This window comes from Podarcis erhardii (assembly GCF_964252035.2).
Source record: "Podarcis erhardii genome assembly, chromosome: 9".
Classification (NCBI taxonomy): Eukaryota; Metazoa; Chordata; class Lepidosauria; order Squamata; family Lacertidae; genus Podarcis; species Podarcis erhardii.
The window spans coordinates 66,055,905-66,073,562 of record NC_138512.1 but is presented as its reverse complement, the minus strand read 5'-3'; the positions used below and the strand labels follow the sequence as shown (position 1 = coordinate 66,073,562).

The following is a 17,658-nucleotide window of genomic DNA, read 5'->3' as shown; positions in this document are numbered from 1 at the left end:
GAGACGGAGAGAGCCCAAAAAGGCTTGCTTGGGTCACAAGCTCACTTGTTCTGCAGGTCTGCCTGCACCTGCCACCTGCCTGGGCCATCATCCTGCCGCATAATAATAATAATAATAATAATAATAATAATAATAATAATAATTTTATTTATACCCAGCCAAGACTGGGCTCAGGGCAGCCAACACCAAGTATAAAAACAATTGATTAAAATACAACTTAAAAACAAGATTAAAGTACAACATTAAAATGCAGCCTCATTTGAGTGGAAACTCAAATCAAAAACTTTTTGGGGATGAAAATGTCAAATCTTCACCAAGGCCAACTATCCAAACTGGTCCTACGTGGTCCAGAAAAAAGCCAGGGAAGTCTCCAAATAGGAGTTCCATCACAGAAGGGAAAAAGGAAAGAGGGGGAGGGGACCAAGTTGATTCCAAGCCAAAGGCCAGGCGGAACAACTCTGTCTTACAGGCCCTGTGGAAAGAAATCAGATCCCGCAGGGCCCTGGTCTCATGAGACAGAGCGTTCCACCAGGCTGGAGCCAGTGTTGAAAAGGCCCTGGCTCTGGTTGAGGCTAATCCGACTTCCTTGGGGCCCGGGACCTCTAGGGTGTTGCTATTTATGGGGCATACTGGGGCATCACTGTGGTCTTCTTGTGGCAATAACAGAGAAAGTGCAGGAAGGCCTGTGTGGTCTTCCCACTTGTCTGCTTGACAGCTCTACTGCGCATGTGCATTTGTTTGACAGCATGATTACAGCTGAAAACAAATCTGGTATGGAGACCTTTTAACCCCAGCATGACTTCAACGTTTTCAGCACTCTTTCTGCTGCGGTTCAGCTTCTGCTAAAACTTACGTTGTTCATCTCGCTACCAGCAATGGCCAAGGCTAACACAATTAACCATGCAAATTAATTTTAATGGAGGGGAAGCATCAAAAACAATGCAGAAAACGATGCCATTCATGTGTGCCAAATATGTGTGAGAGTGCAAAGAGACATTTTATTCCCACTCCCTTAATTAAGATGGTTGACAGTAGCATGAAGACAAAGAAAAGGAAGATGTTCTTCCACACAACACATATTAAACATGCAAAATTCTCTACTATAGGATGCGGTGATGATCTTGATGGCTTTTTAAAACTATTGGGGAAAGTTCATGGAAGACAGATCAATTCATGGCAATTGGCCTTGAGTGTTATATGCAACTTTTGCATACAGAGGCAGTAAGATCATTGCAAAGGCATTGCTGACATCTGTGGGGCTTTGGGTCTTGATGTCAAGGACCCTCCTTTCCTTCTGCTAGTCTCCCTCTTCTCCGGTTGTTTGCTTCCAAATAACAGATACTGAGAACAAACAACAGAGAAGGCCGTCTGTCCGTATGAGTGTCCAGAGGCATCTAGCTAATCACCTTTAGACTGCTGTCCTAGATGGACTTTGAGCTGATTCAGCATGAAAATTCTTATTTTCTGTGTGTGCATGCATCAGAGTTTTTTAAGATGCTACTTTATCCTCTACAGGTTCTGCCTTTTGACCTTTTTTCACGTCTACAATTAAGCTGGAACTGTATGACTTGATCTGTTATGCTGGGGTGGAGAATCAGTGGCCTTCTAGATGTTGCAAGACTGCAACTCCCATCATCCCTGACTTATTGTCCTTGCTGGTTGGGGCTTCTGGAAGTTGAGATCCATCAAGACCTGGGGGAAGCACATCCTTGCATTAAGATGAACCACCCATGTGTTATTGGTTGCCTGACAGGAGCTAGCCAGCCTCTTCCTTCGACCATTTTTACATAGCAAGCTTTCCGCTGTGGGTTGCCATCCGTGGCTGTTTGGCGGACAGCACTTGACCTTGATGGGTCACATGTTGTGCAAGTCACTTGTGAAATTGGGCTTGCAGCGGAAGGCTGAGGGAAGTGCTAGAAGAAATAATAAACTCAATGCATACATGCACCATCATTTGGTATTCAAAGCACTACACACAAGATCTGTCTGTGCATGTTCTTTGGGCAATGTGGTACTCTCTTGACATTTGTCAGACTACAGTTCCCATCAGCCTTATGGCCCGTGATCCTCAAAGTGGTAGTCCAACAGCATATGAAGGGCACCATGTTGGCTACTCCTGCTCTAATATTTGGAGTCAGACTTCTGGGAGGCCTCGTGCAGTGGCAAAGCTTACTGAACAGGCAGCTCTGCAAATTATTAACTGGTTTATTAAATTTGCAGTAGCACAGTGGGGGCAGGGGGTTGAGAGCGAAAGACTCTCCTGGGCTCACATTGCTTATGAAAAAAATTAAATAGAAAATGTACAGAGAAGTAAGCACAGCCTTTTTTATTTTTAGTAAAAAAACCCCACAGAAACAAAATCCAATTCCCCAGATGTTTGTCGGTCAGTTAAACTCCTTTCCCGGTTGGATTTGAAAGGTGACTTTTTCTTCTTCTTTGCCATGGCTGTTGAAATAAGAGAGAAACGGGCTTTGATTACTCAGCATGAAAGTAGAAATAACATGGAACTGGAAGGGGCGAAGGAAAAGATTAATGGGGCTGGAGCGGGAGGGAAGAAAGACGCTCATGTGAGAGGCAGAAGGGCTCTTAAGCTGCCACACGTGACTGTTGTTTGAAGTCAACTCAAAGTCAACATTAAAAAAAGGAAAAGAGAGAGAGAGAGAGAGAGAGAGAGAGAGAGAGAGAGAGAGAGAGAGAGAGAAATCAACCTTGTAGAAACCGTACAAGCTCCCTTTGCCTCCCTCACATTGTTTTGCTTGTACCTGCTGCATTCGTGCAATGGGCTTGAGCAGAAGGCACTACGGCAGTAGTAAGAGAAGCAACAGCAGCAGCAGCAGCCTTTGAAACACTTGCACTGAGAACAGTTGGCACGGGCATATCTTGCGGGAGGCGTGTATTCCTCAGCAGATTCCCTGGAACTTGGTGGCTGAGCTGCTCAGCTGCTGAGCTGCTCAGCTGCTGATGCCGCCGGGGCTGATGCGTTTGCCGCGGGGAGTCGAGGGAGCAGAAGGAAGGCAACAAATCATCCAGACTATCAGAAGGGGAGGCGTTTCCTTGCATAATAATTGGGGAAAGGAGAAGCCCTTTGAAGAGCGCCCGTAATGGACAAATGTAGCCTTTTGGGAGATGCTGTCATTATTTTTGTCCCCCTGCCCCATTTGCGGAGATAAAAAGGAGCCGGCGAGGAGCATCCAAGACAATCCTTTGAAGCCCCTGTTTTTGGTCATTGTTCTCATCTTCTGCTCCCGCATTGCTATTTGCTGACCTATCCCAGTGGAATCTATGCCCTGCCTTCTGCATTTGCTCCACCCTTTACGGTTCCAGCTGAGAAGAAGCACTGATTCCCCGTGCCAAACCCATCCACGAGACCCCCCACGAGGCACCTTTCGTGGACGATACACCTTTATGTTGAAAGTCTTTTGTCGGGACGTGGCATTGCTGCCATTCAACAGGAAATGACATTTTTTGCAAGCTGGAGGAGCAGGGAAGAAGGAAAGGAAACTACCTGAAATCATTAGCAAAGAAGGGGCGATCCCATATCTCCTTTAAAGAGCTCACTGGCCACATTCCACCAAGACCAGGAAGATCAGAATTTAGGAAGCTCGGGGAGGAGATGCCACTCAAAATAGTGATAAATGTAAACGATGGATTGCAGTGTGCCATCTAGAAGTGGGTTTTAGCACATGCTTTTGGGTTGCGACTATTTCTCTGGCCTGCATGATGCCCGAAGACAGGAATACGGGGGTCCGTGCCTCAGGTGCCTTAGCATCATCCCCCTTTGTTCCCAAAACTACCTACAGGAGAATCAAGCGGTGTTTTAGTTTCCGCAAAGGTAGGTGCAGTTTGTCATTGTCATTGCCTTTTCTTTCCCCCCGCTCCCCGCTTCCAGAGCCTTTTCTGAAAGGTTTGGGGTTGCGAGGAAGAAGAGCTGTTGTGTTTTGAATAGAAATTCGGAAACAAAGGGCAAGCAACAATAAAAGACGCCAACGCTTGCTAGGCTGGTTTTATTTATCCTTGATTTGTTGTTGCACGGTTACTGAGTTTTTCTTCTCCAGTCTGCAACCCGCAACTGGACATTGTTTTAACGGCTCCTATAGGGTTAATTATTTTAAAATTACTGTGCACCAGTGCTAGCAAAATCCGTCAAGCACCAGGGATGCTGGCAAATCAAGAACACTTGGTTCCGCTTTAGCGTGGAAGAGGGCTAGAGGTCCAGCTGTTAGAATTGAAAGATGTCTGATGAGCTAAATAGGACTTGCAGTACACACACCTGATTCTTTCCCTGTTAACATTTTTTTTTTTGCAGTGTGGCTTCTGCTTGCTTGCTCTTCTTCTGCGGCTCCATTTCACCTGCAGCAGAAAATGTCTTCAAACTTGTTCTCCCACCCCTTTCCTGGAATGTAGTGCTTCTAATCAATGTGTAGGATTTTCACTGGGCATGTGTGTGCATGCATGTGTGTCTCATCTCAGCTGGTGGTCATGGAGGAGGGAAATTGGTGATACCAAAGAGAAGAAATGACAAGATTGCAGGGTATAAGAACATTAGCAGAGCCCTGCTGGACCAGACCAAGGTTCTCTCTGCTCTATAGTATCCCATTTCCTGTAACAGCCAGACAGATGTTTCCTGGAAACCCACAAGTGAGGTGTAAGGGCAAAAACCTTCCCACATTGATTGCCTCCAGCACCTGATATTCCGAGGCACCATGCTTTTGCATTCAGAGGTTCCACTTAGCTATGTTGGCTAATGAACCTTCAAGATCAGAGGCAGTTCATCCTTGAGTGCGCAGTATTGTAAAATATTTATATGCATCAATTCTGAGAACCACAGGAGGTCTTTTCGCAAGGATCCGGGAAACACTCGGTCATCAATATATGGAGTTGTGGGAAGTAGGGGGGAGATGTACATAGGAACCTGCCTCGGGTCAAGGGTGGCTTTGATGAATGCTTTACTGCTAACCTTATACTTCTCTCATTCAGTTTGTTGCCTTTGGGAACCTTTGAAGAGGTGAAGATAAATCAGTGGCTGTGAGCCAGTTTCCTATGGCCGCTCGGCATGTGGCGAGGCATTTGGGAGGGGGTTGGGCAGATTGCATCACGCATGTCAATCATTTGTCAAAGGGACAAATTGTGCTTTTACATTCCACTGCAAACTGGCCTTCTGGGGCATGGGCACATTGTGCAGGGCTGCGGTTGTGGGCTTGTGATGAACTATTCAGACAGGCCTCTTTGTCACAAGTGTGGGAGAAACAAGAGATAAGTGAAACTCTCCCTCTCTGCCAAGAAATGCCGTGCATCTTCACAGCATTCCTTGACTGCCTTTGAAAAACCTGCAGGTATCTTTTGTCTTCCAAAGTTGCTTCCATTTTTGCTTCTCGGAAAATTCAGTGGCTACCTCTAAGGGTATGTGAAATTGCCATCAGAAATTTTAGCCTCATCAAGAATTATTTTTGTTTCCCATAGTTCATGTCCAGCATCATCTTAGGTGAAGTTTGTTTGTGGAATTGAAGTAAAAAGGTTCAGAGCACCTGCTTATCAGATTTCTAAGGATAGTTTTTGGTTGATGTTGCATGAGTGCATGGACCATATTCTTGGGAGATTTGCAGCCTACTGCATGGTGCCTTGGACACTGTCCATTGGACAACAACCTGTCAGCCTTAGGTTTGCTGGGCGCAGTTGTAATAAATGACTCCTAGAAGTAGGGTATAATGCCAAGGTGACTTTCCAACCTCTCCTATGAAAAATGGCTTTTGATCTGCCATATCTGAACAATTGTGGGTCAGTACTTAACCTGCCATCTCTCAGCAAGGTAGTGTATGGCAACCCAACTTCTGAATTCTTTTGTGAAAACCGTTTATCTAGATCTACCGTTTATCTAGATCAATCAAGATTCAGAACAGAAAATTGAAGAAAGCAGAGAATTGGAATAAATGGACAGTTCTCTGAATGGAGAGCTGTAGAAAGTGGAGAGCCCCCAAGGATCAGTATTGGGCCCTGTGCTTTTTAACTTGTTCATAAACAATCTAGAATTGGGGTGAGCAATGAGGCAGCCATGTTTGCTGTTGATACGGAATTGTTCAAGGTCACTAAAACCAAAAGAGATTGCAAAAGGGTCCAAAAGGACCTCTCCAAACTGAGTGAATGGGTGGGGAAATGGCAAATGAAATTCAATGTAAGCAAGTGTAAAGTGATGCATGCCAGGACAAAAATATATATCTTAATTTCACATTTAAGCTCATGGGGTCTGAACAGGCAGTGACTGACTACGAAGGAGGCGGTGGGGTCATAGTGGACAGCCTGATGAAGATGTCGACCAGGTGTGAAGCAGCTGTGAAAAGGGCAAATTGCATGTTAGGGATCATTGGGAAAGGAACTTGATTGTAAAACAGTCAATCTCATAACACTAGAATACAAATCTATGGTGTGACCACATTTGGAAAATACTATGTGCAGTTCTGGTTGCCTTGCCTCGAAAAAGTTTATTGTAGAGTTGGGAAAGGTTCAGAAAAGGGGGGCCAAAATGATCAAGGGGGTGGAGCCATTCTCACATGAAGAAAGGTTGCAGCGTTCGGAGGTTGTTTGTTTTAGAAGAAAGATAGAAGTTTTACCATTGTGCATGGCACGGAGAAAGTGGAAGCTAGAGAAAAGTTGTTCTCTCTTTCTCATAAAACTAGAACATCCAAAGAAAGTTGAGTGTTGGAATCTTTGGGGCAGATAAAATAAAGTACTTCTGCAAGCAGCCCATAATTAAACTATGGAACTCTTTTCCACAGGAGGCAATGACGGCCACCAAAAGATGGCTCTGAAAGAGGATGAGACAAATTCATGAAGGACAAGGCTATCAATGGCTCCTAGCCATGATGGCTATAGTCTACATCCACTATCGGAGGCAGTAGGCCTCTGAATACCATTTGCTACGAATCATAGCTGGGGAGAAGGGACGCTGGTGGCGCTGTGGGTTAAACCACAGAGCCTAGGACTTGCCAATCAGAAGGTCAGCAGTTTGAATCCCTGCGACAAGGTGAGCTCCCATTGCTCGGTCCCTGCTCCTGCCAACCTAGCAGTTTGAAAGCAAGTCAAAGTGCAAGTAGATAAATAGGTACCACTCCGGTTGGAAGGTAAACGGCATTTCCGCGCACTGCTCTGGTTCGCCAGAAGCGGCTTAGTCATGCTGGCCACATGACTCAGAAGCTGTACGGTGGCTCCCTCGGCCAACAAAGTGAGTTGAGAGCCACAACCCCAGAGTCGGCCACGACTGGACCCTTTACCTTTACCTATAGGTGGGGAGAGTGTTGTTGTGCTGACGTCCTGCTTGCAAACATTCCACAGGCATCTGGTTGGTCACTGTGAGAACAAGATGCTGGAACAGCTGGATCACTGGCCTGATTCACCAGACTCTTCTTAGGTTCTTATGTTAAGTGATCACGGCTGGCATATATTTGTATCTTGCTTTTCCACCCAGGAGCTCAAGGATGTGTGTATTTTCCCCACCTTCCCCTTTTAACAGCCCTGCAAGGTAGGCTAAGTTACGTTAATATATGTACATAAGCAGCAGTTCTTGTCAATAGGTGCAGCGGACCCAATCCGTATACTATGCACCAGGCCCAAGAAATCCTGTTAGCATCCCTTGCTATCCCTATGGGGTGGAGAAGGGCAATTCTGACAGTTTCCATTTATCTCCATTTCTCCTTTTCCCAGGCCTCATTGCAATTCTGTTCTCCACATTTCCATATCACTTTGTGATTTATTAATTTTTTTAAAAAAAAGTCCTCATGAAAATTCAGTGGTGAATAATGTTAATTTCTCCTCCTAATATACACATGTTGCAATGCAATTTTGCCTGATGCCCATATTTTTGCTGTGCAGCTCCCCTGAAAGTGCTGCATTTTTGTATTTTGTTTCCACTAAAATCTTTTTATTGACACTTTACCCCAGTATTTGCACTTCTTGGCTGGAAAACTGCTTTACAAAATTCAGAGAAATGTGAACTTTGAAGGGTGACTGTCTTTGGGTTCTTGTAGTGTTTGAGGATGTGCAGATTGGCTGAGTTTGTCCTTAAATGCAAGCCAAAGCCAAATTCTTCCCCATCCCAAGTATGAAATCCCCAGAGGGCAGCCTGCATGTTCCAACTTGTGGGGAGATGTGAAAGGAATAAGATGGGAATCTTCTCCGTATGAAAGCGTTTCAAGTAGCATTCTAGAAGTTTGGTAAACAGGTGAAATCTTAAAACCACAGCTGAACAAGAAGTGGTATTTACTTGTACCTGGGTTTGAGAGCTTTTCACTTATTGCTGTCCATCCTCATTCTCTCTGTTCAGACCCATCTCCCATTTCTGCTGCCTGAACTTCCCACACCCTCCTTTGTACTGTGCTAGTCCCAGGAGAGGTGAAAGCGGTTCTTAGGCAAGCACCACCACTTCACTAGAAGTACACAGCAGAGATGTGGAGTGGTTGCTAGGCACCCACAGCGCCACGCAGTTTTTAATTCTTTCACCGCATGTGCCAGAGGTGCCACTAGCTCCAGCCAGCTGAGTGGTAATGATAGTAATGCCAGTGGACTCTCTTGCCAGCAGTAGGACAGAGTTACCTGGCCAGGGCACCAGGCCCATTCATAATATATCTATTGGAGGAACAGTATGTGCTCTTGCCTTGCATCTGACGTGTTCTTGGCTTCTGTTATGCTCCAGCCATAACTATTCATGGAATGTTCAGAACTTGGTGAGAATATTAACTGTTTCATCTGCAGACAGTCAGTTCTGCGCTCACCCCCGCTTTTTAATTTAGCCATTCCAGGCGTCTCAGGGAGGAAAAAATATGAGACTGTCAGCTGTTTTCACCCTTACATAGTTCAACACTGTGACCTTCTGTTCTGAAAGCAATAGGAGCGAATGAGGGCACCTTCCCTTGGGGCCCTCTCCTCTGTGGCTGTATAAGAGGAAGGTCAGGAGAGTGCAACCAATACACCTTCAGACCCCTTCAAGCCACAGTTGCCAGTGAGATTGCCTGCACTGGCCAATCACTCACCCATTACCCGGCCTGGAGTGATTGCAGGTTATGCAAGAAGGAAAAAAGATCCCTCTTTTTTTCAGATGTCCACTTCCCCTTTTTTGGAAGGAATGTGCTGAAATGACCCATTCTCAAGTGTTCCATGAGCTCCAAGGAGGTTGTGTTTCTTTCATCAGCAAAGAAATGTCAAGCAGCATGGACTAAAACAACAGGGTTGCATTGGAGCATTGGGCAGAGATGATAGCACAGTGCGATGAAAAGCAAAGCAAACACTCCGTTCTGATCATTATAGTCTCATCTTTTCTGGGATTAGGAACTGATAAGCAAAGGACTTTATGAAATGGAATTGGTAATTTGTTTTTTTGTCTCTGGTAGGATTGGCATAAAATATTATTTAAAGTACAGTTGAGCCAAAGATTGTTGGAAAAATCCTGAGAATTTTCTCTGCTCTCAAAATGATGCTAATAAGGATTGGTGGGGTGTGGATTCCCATTTTCCTCCACAATCCCAGAATAACACTGTGCTCGGGGCATTGTGGGGTTTACAAAATGGCAGCCAGGCTCCAGAAATGGAAATTGCACGGTTGGTTCTTGCGGCAGCAGCAATGCAAACCAAAAGCATAAGAATAAAAGCAAAGAAGTCGTGCCATTGCTTGTTTGAGTCGTCCCCCGTGAAACTGTTTTGAAATTTGCCCCCTGCAAAAAAAGAAATATGCATTCAGTGGAATGCGACTAGGAAAACAATGCATTGCTACACTGGGTTAGACCAGTGGCTCCATGTACGTAATGCAAGGGGGAACTGATCTTCCAAGTGTTCTTGGACGGCAGCTTCCATCAGGCTTCAGCCAGCATGACCAACAGTCAGGGTTAGTGGGTGTTGTTATCCAACAACATCTGGATGGCCATAGGTACACCACCCTTGATTTATACCAGACCAATTCAGGAGGAACCAATGGTTTTCCTGGAATACTTGGGACCTGTATTTTCTTCCTCCAATCTGCTGCCTTGACTGGATCACCATAATAATAATAAATTATTTGTACCCTGCCCATCTATAAGAAAGTAACAGGAGGGCATTTGGAGGACCACAGGCTCCCTGATGTACCTAAACATTGTCTTCCAACAATGGTTTCCCAGATTCAGGTACTTAGAGGCACGAAAATATAGGTGCAAATTCCTAGGAGTCCTGGATGCCTGAGCACCCACAAAAATTCCCCATGAAGGGGCCAGGCAACCACAAATTTCGGTGTCAGGGCCATGCACACTGCGTGGCACTCACAGTTGCGGGGCCAATCTGGCACTCCAGCATGAAAATATGGCCTTCATGAATATTTTGCTATCCTCGATGCCTCCGTCAAGTCTTTTTGAAAATCCATTAATGCTAGTGGCCATAGCAACATCGTTGGCAAAATTAGTTCTGCAGATCAGTTGTGCATTGTGCGACCATGTGCTTCCTTTTGTTTGTCACCTCTGCATTTAAGTGCTTGTGATTACTGTATCTGTACTATTTCTTAGTCATTTATTGGGGGGGGGAGTACTTTCTTAAGTACAGATAACCATTCTCTTATGGGAGGAAATAGCAATCAGGCTCCCCACGCTCGCTTCACTAGCTTCATCTGTCACTCCATCTCCACCTTTATCTGGATTGAGATAGCCTGGCCACTGTCAGCCATGCATTGATAACCTCAAGTCTGGATTAATGCAATGTGCTTTGTGTGGGGCTGCCCTTAGGTCTGCCTGGTCCAGAATCTCCAGCTAGTGCAGAATGGAATGGCAACACTACTGATTGAGGGCAGATGACCATCACCATAGGACACCTCTGCCAAAAACATCTGCACTCGCTGTCCAAACGCTATTGGTCTGAGTTCAAAGTTCTTGTGTTGATATAGAAAGCCCTAAACAACATGGGCCCAGGGCACCTGAGCCCCTATACCCCAGCTTGATTCATCTGGAGGAGTGCTGTTCCTTGCTCCCCATGTTAGAGGACCAACTAGGCTGTCATGAGCTGGAGTCAGGTGTAGGTCAGCAATGAAACAAAAAAGCACCCAATGTCAGTGAGGTTAACTCTTTATTCAGGGAAACAAACCAGCTCATTCCTAGTGGTCACAGCAACCCTTTGCAGTAGGTCTTGCCCCGATGAAGCAGTTGCAAGGACTGAAGTTCCTACTACTCTCTAAGGCTCCTCCCCCAGTTCCTTCCCCAGCAGTCTAAGACTCTGTTGTATTGTCTCTCTTTGCTCCTCCCAACCTTCATTTATCTGCATTTTCTGGGAGACCAAGGTGGAGAGGAGCTGGTTACAGCAGGTGGTGGAGACATCCTGGCTTCTTCACCAGTCTGACTCATCTTTGACTCTTAGCCTTCCCCTCCTCTCCAACCTCCTTTCTGCCTCTGATTCTGGACTGCCCTCTGTCATGGACTCCTCCTGCTCACTAACCCCTGTTTCCTCTTCAGCTTCCGACAACTCCTCCCTCCTCCCAGGCTGCTCCATCTTCTTCCTCTGACCACTCATCAATTGTCCCACCACCGGTCCCCAGGCTCTGAGCTATCTGCCCTTGGGGGTTCCCCAGCTGGTGCCTCCCACCATCCCTCTGCTTCCAGCAATTCCATGACATAGGCTCAGTTAGAAGCAAGGCATTTAGTGTGGATGGTCCCATTCTATGGGACACCCTTCCAGCAGAGATTCAACAGCCAATCCTCTCTTTTGACTTCCAGGTGACTTTTGAAGAAGGCATCTCTGAAAATAAAATGCCGAATTGAGAAACATCCAGGAACATTGGCATTTTCTTTATACTGGTCCCTCTCCTTCAGTATGGTCTACATTGACTGGCAGTAGCTGTCCAGGCTTTCAGGCTGAAAGTCTTCCCCAGCCATACCTAGAGATGCCAAGGGTTGAACCTAAGATCTTCAGCATGCAAAGCAGAAGCTCTGCCATGGAGCTACAGACCTTCCCTATCTGAGCCAAAGCAAAGCTGGGAGCAAAATAATGTTTTCCCGGAGCCTGGGAAGTCTAATTCAATATAGCTAATCCATAGTGCTAATACCACAATTAACTTCCTCTCAAGTTGCTGGCTGCCTGCAACTTCTCTGTTGCAAAATATTATACTGCTTGTAGCATCTGTTAAGGGCTCGTTTCCTACCCCCATGCAGTAACACTGATGGTCTTCCTTATGTGAGTGATGTTGTGTGTGTGTGCGTGGTTTGTTGTTGTTGTTTTGCTATGCTGCCCCCAAGCAGATGGTGTCAAGGAAGGAGTCTGTACTGTGCAAGAAATAATGCTGACACCTAATATTTCTTCCTTTCCCCCTTGCTTCTATTGGTTTTGCAAAAGAGAAGTTAAAAAGTGGTGCTGCTAAGGGGGGGAGGAAGTCAAATATCTTCAGAAAAAAGTCCATGCACCTAGGGAGGAGGAGACAATAAATAAATACTCACGTAGACTTTTTGCTCTGTTGACTCACAGAGCATGTACAGTGGTACCTCGGGTTACATACGCTTCAGGTTACATGCGCTTCAGGTTACATGTGCTTCAGGTTACAGACTCCGCTGACCCAGAAATAGTACCTCGGGTTAAGAATTTTGCTTCAGGATGAGAACAGAAATCGTGCTCCGGCGGCACAGCAGCAGCAGCAGGAGGAGGCCCCATTAGCTAATGAGGTGCTTCAGGTTAAGAACAGTTTCAGGTTAAGAACGGACCTCCGGGACGAATTAGGTACTTCACCCGAGGTACCACTGTAATGTTCCTGCAGCCTTTTTACCTTAAAAATTCCAAAACCCTTTCATAAGCAGGTAGTCATAGAATTGTAGAGTTGGAAGAGGCCCTGAGGATCATCTAGTCCAACCCCCTGCAATGCAGGAATATGCAGCTGTCTCATACGGGGATCGAACCTGCAACCCTGGCATTATCAGCACCAACTGAGCTATCCATTCAGCCTATGTTATAATACTTTATTATGAGAACATAAGAAGAGCCTACTGGATCAGGCCAATGTTCTATCTGTCCAGTCTGGCAGTCTGTTTCACGGTGTCCAACCAGACCCCTGCAGGGAACACGCAAGCGGGACCTGAGCAAAAAATCCCTCTTCCCTTCCCTGTGGAAGTATTTCTACCTCCAACCATGAAAGGAGACCATAACCATCATGGCCAGTAGTCATTGGCAGCCCTCTGCTCCATGAAATTTGTCTAATCTTATTTTAAAGCCATGTTGGCCATTTCTGCCTAATAATAATAATAATAATAATAATAATAATAATAATAATAATAATTTATTTATTTATTTATACTCTGCCCATCTGGCTGGGATTCCTCAGCCACTCTGGGCAGCTTCCAACAGAACACTAAAATACAATAACCTATTAAACATTAAAAGCTTCCCTGAACAGGGCTGCCTTTAGATGTCCTCTAAAAGTCTGGTAATTGTTTTTCTTTTTGACGTCTGGTGGGAGGGTGTTCTACAAGGCAGGCCCTCTGCCTGGTTTCCTGTAACTTGGCTTTTTGCAACGAGGGAACCTCTAGAAGGCCCTCGGCACTGGACCTCAGTGTCCGAGCAGAACGATGGAGGTCCTGAGAGAGTGAGTTCCATAGTTCAAATGTTTGCTGCATGAAGAAGCACTTTCTTTTATCTGTCATGAATCTTCCAACATTCAGCTTCATTGGACGTCCCCAAGTTCTAGTGTTATGATAAGGTTGTAAAGACTGCAGAGAGAATAATTGGGTGCAGTCTTCCCCCCTTGGATCAAATCTATGCTTCCAAGTGCCATAAGAAAGCTGCAGAGATAGCGCAGGATAGTGCGCATCCCGGAAATGATCTCTTTCAGCTTCTGCCTTCTGGAAGAATGTACAGGGGTATAAAGACTAGGACTAGCCGCCTGAGAAACAGTTTCTATCCAAATGCGATTTTGGTTTTAAACGCAGTGTAAGGTGTTCTCTATGTGAGTATATTGTATTCAGTTATAGGGTATCAGAGTTTTTAGGGGGCTAACCAGGCTGGGATAGCTGGGATAGCAGGCTTGTTCGTTTTTGAATGCCTGATGTAGATTTTTTTCAATTTCATTGTTCTGTATGGGACAATGACCATAAAGATTATCATATCGTTCCGTATCGTATCGTATAACAGGGTATTTACAAACCACAAACAGCTGGTATGGAGCTGCTGTCCCAACATTGGTTTCTCTCCAGCTTATCTGACTGGAATAGGGTGAAGGTGAGGTCATGCACCAACTGAGCCCTTCTGGTATTTCTGCCGGTACATCCATGCAGCTTTGACCTCACCCTGCCACACCACAGCCCCCATCCAGGTATGATGAGAGGGCAGCTCCGCAGTTACAGCCCACCACACTGGCCACTACTGGAACTTTATATAGCAGTTATCCCATTATTTCTCCATGGCAACCGTGTGAGATAAAGCAGCCTGAGAGTTTGAGACTCATCTCGTATGAGCGAGACTCTTAATCTTAGGGTTGTGGGTTCAAATCCCACGATGGACAAAAGAGCCCTGCATTGCAGGGGGTTGGACTAGATGACCCCTGTGGTTCCCTTCTATGAGTCTATGAACCAGTGTGCTTTGTGGCCTAGCTTCACTTGGACTCCAGGTCTTCCCTCTAGAAGTCCAGTGTTGTAATCAGCGCTTTTATTCTAGAAAAAATGGTGTCGGCACTCACCATGAAGTTGTTGCAGCAAGTGCTACACTTTTAACCAGTGGATTTCTTTTAGGGGGTGCTGGTACTGCATACCCTTGAGTCCCATCCCCCCCAAGAAAGAAAAGCACAACTGCACCGCACTAGCTCTCTCACTTTTGTTAACAAGCAACTCCCATCTAGAGGATTGTTGCGTGAAGCCATGTGCTGTTTGAGTGTATTCCATTGCATGCATTTGCAGTAGGAAATTTCCCCAAGGCTGCTTCCTCCTTCATGTACACACGGCAGATGAAGTTGCACAGTGGCAGATTTATGTGATGTAGAAATTTCATTCTGCGCGAAGCCGAACTGACCTATGCAGGCACCCATTCATCCTTTGCAATGGATAGATTTTGCGCTCGTCCTTAGCGATGACAGTCATTTGAAATCATCACTGTGGCAGTCTGTTATTGGGCGGTGTGTGTGTGTGTGTGTGTGGCAATTCTCTGCTTTATAACCCACAATCTTTCATCTTGCTTATGTAAGCGAAGGTTCCAATCTCCTGAGTTTGCGGCTGTCTTAGTTAGTGACAAGGAATCGTATTTCCCATTGCAAAATCACAGAATTTTGTAGAGCTGAGCCAAAGTGAGGAGAGGGGCGAGTGTATTTCGTTAACATGCTTGCCCCCCACCTCAAAAAAGCAACTTGTCTTTATTGAAAGAGAGCCCAGTTACCCATCTGAGCTTTTTAGTATGCAGAGTGTGTAGCATACAGCCTGTGAATTTGACTAGACAATAGACTTTACCTGTTGTAATGGTACACAGAGATGCTTGTAGAATAAGAACAGAGTAGAAAGGGCATAACTTGGGTAGAAAAGGCTTCCAGTTCTAACCTCACTAACTAGTCTAGAGAAGACAAAGGCAGCCATGCTTGCTCCTTTGTTCTCAGAGGGCAGATCCAAGGTGACTTCTCATCTTGAGATTGAAAAGAAGAGTGTGAGGAGGAAGTTGTGAGCAGGATGCAACCAAAGACATTTTAAGCCTAATGCTAAAGAGATAGAAGGGTCAGCCAAGAGGGATAGTCTGGGAATCTGGAGGTCCCTCACTCTGTTTGTCTAAACCCTATGCCAAACACTTCCGGAAGCTGAGTTGCACCCAAACGTCCAACGCTCTTTTTAGCCATCTTGGGAGGCTGTGCTCAAAAGGGCACAGGTGTGTTCGCAGTGGGCAAAAGGGAATGTGTCCCCATCACATTGGCAACCAGTACCAATTCCATAGTTTTCCACACTGCACTGTGATTATCAAATGGCCGCCATACACAACGTGGCAAGTGGAGAAGTGATGCACATCAGAATGTGCACCTGGGATTTATTGGCAGTGGTGCAAGCAGAAACTAAACCTGGGATTTATCACGACAAATTATAAATATTGTTTCAACCACCCCAATCTCCGAGCAATGCAAGGTTCCCAGAGTTCCAGGCACTTACCCAGGGTTTGATTTTCTCAGAATGAGGAACAGCAGAGACCGTGGTGTCTTTAGTATATGTGGTTTATTTGCAGATATATACAACCTGAGCCTTTGATGGAGGGGCTCACAGCATTAACACCCCAAGAAGGTCTTGCCTCTCCCATAGCCACAACCTCGGATTCAGTCAGAAATCAGGCGTGGCTCTCTCTCTCAGCTGCCCAGCCTGCTTCTTGCCTCTAGCTTCTTGCTCACATTCTCCAGCTCTGCCTTTGGACTTTCTAATTGTGTGGTGAGTTCCCAACCCCCAACCCTCACCCCGGGTGGAAAAAATGACACATGACACAATGATTAAGGTTAATGGGCTAAAAAAAGGCCACAACTTTATTGGTTACAGGTGAAGAGCGGTATTGGCTTAGGCATTGGTCCTAACCGACTATATCCAACTCCAGACCGTCTGCTTGAAGTCCGGGAAGGGTTAACCACCAGTAGGGGGAGTCCTGCTGATGCACATCAACTAGGAACTCCCCCGGTGTCACCGATAGGGAGCATGCCTTAGGCCCTAACCTCCCTTGGCCACGCTCCCCGGAATCCTTTAACGGGCACCCCTTCAATATGTGGGGCAGGTGATGGCGCTACCTCACCTCTTCCATCTACAGAACAATACCAATGCCTAACCGCCAGTACCCAGAAAGTTGTGACTATTTGCTACGAGATAGGTGAAAACCAAGTGGCTGGTGCCAATTTGCCAAGTGGAAAAATTCCTACCAGGCCCCTCAACGGCAACCAACCAAGGTCCACAGCAAGGTCAAGGAATGAAAACCTTATAGGGCGGGAGGGTGGGAAAAGCAGGAACAGCTGACGGGAAGCAAAGAGGGAGATCCCCGGCCATGTCCTGACTATATAGGGCAGGCCACGCCCCCTGAGCCAGCTGATTGGCCGGCCAGGGGATGAGGCGGCCAGGAATCCCCCCAATCGCGCGGGGCTGGATTCTGCCCGCCGCGCATGTGGGAGGGGCCGTGAAGCCTGCAACCCCACCTCCTCCTTAGGCGGAAATGGCTCTACCAGACAATTTAGGAGGCTTCTGTTACAGAGCCACTTCTTTGTTACCTTAATGATTCCTACCATTACCAAGAAACTTTTCTGGTTATTCCAACAATCAATTCCTTGTTGGATCCGGGAATTAGAAGGGACTCAGGCATGCAGCCTACCCTGCCCCCTCCCAAAAAACCACACACATCACAACACTACTTTTGTAAAGGCATTTTGGTTTTTGTTAGGTCATTTTGTGCCACATGGGATTCACCCACCTGACTTCATCCCATATGTGGCAGAACAGCAGCTCATGAGGGGCCCTAATGGGTTTTTCTGGTGGGGGGAAGCATGGCAGTAACTGCAAAAACAACAGCACCCAGCTGGCCATGATGCCGAGTTGATCGTCACTGTTTAATTTATATGCTGCCCTTCATCTGTGGATCACAGGGCGGTTTACAGTAGTAGTAGTAATAATAATAATAATAATAATAATAATAATAATAATAATAATTTATTTATACCCCTGCCCTCCCCAGCCAAGACCAGGCT

General features: G+C 46.0%; 1 protein-coding gene across 8 annotated transcripts in view; it reads left to right on the top strand.

Moving 5' to 3' along the window:
* Window positions 1-17,658, top strand: part of ARHGAP24 (Rho GTPase activating protein 24) — a 430,705-nt gene that overhangs the window by 374,241 nt on the left and 38,806 nt on the right. Inside the window, exon 1 of one of the 8 annotated variants that reach the window (XM_081876825.1) lies at window positions 3,360-3,832. The exons of the other annotated variants lie outside the window; for them this stretch is intronic. Within the exon in view, the coding sequence (XP_081732951.1) occupies window positions 3,718-3,832 (115 nt within the window). The 5' untranslated portion in view covers window positions 3,360-3,717. Of the gene's footprint in view, window positions 1-3,359; window positions 3,833-17,658 lie in introns of those variants that run through there. 8 annotated transcript variants of the gene reach the window in all.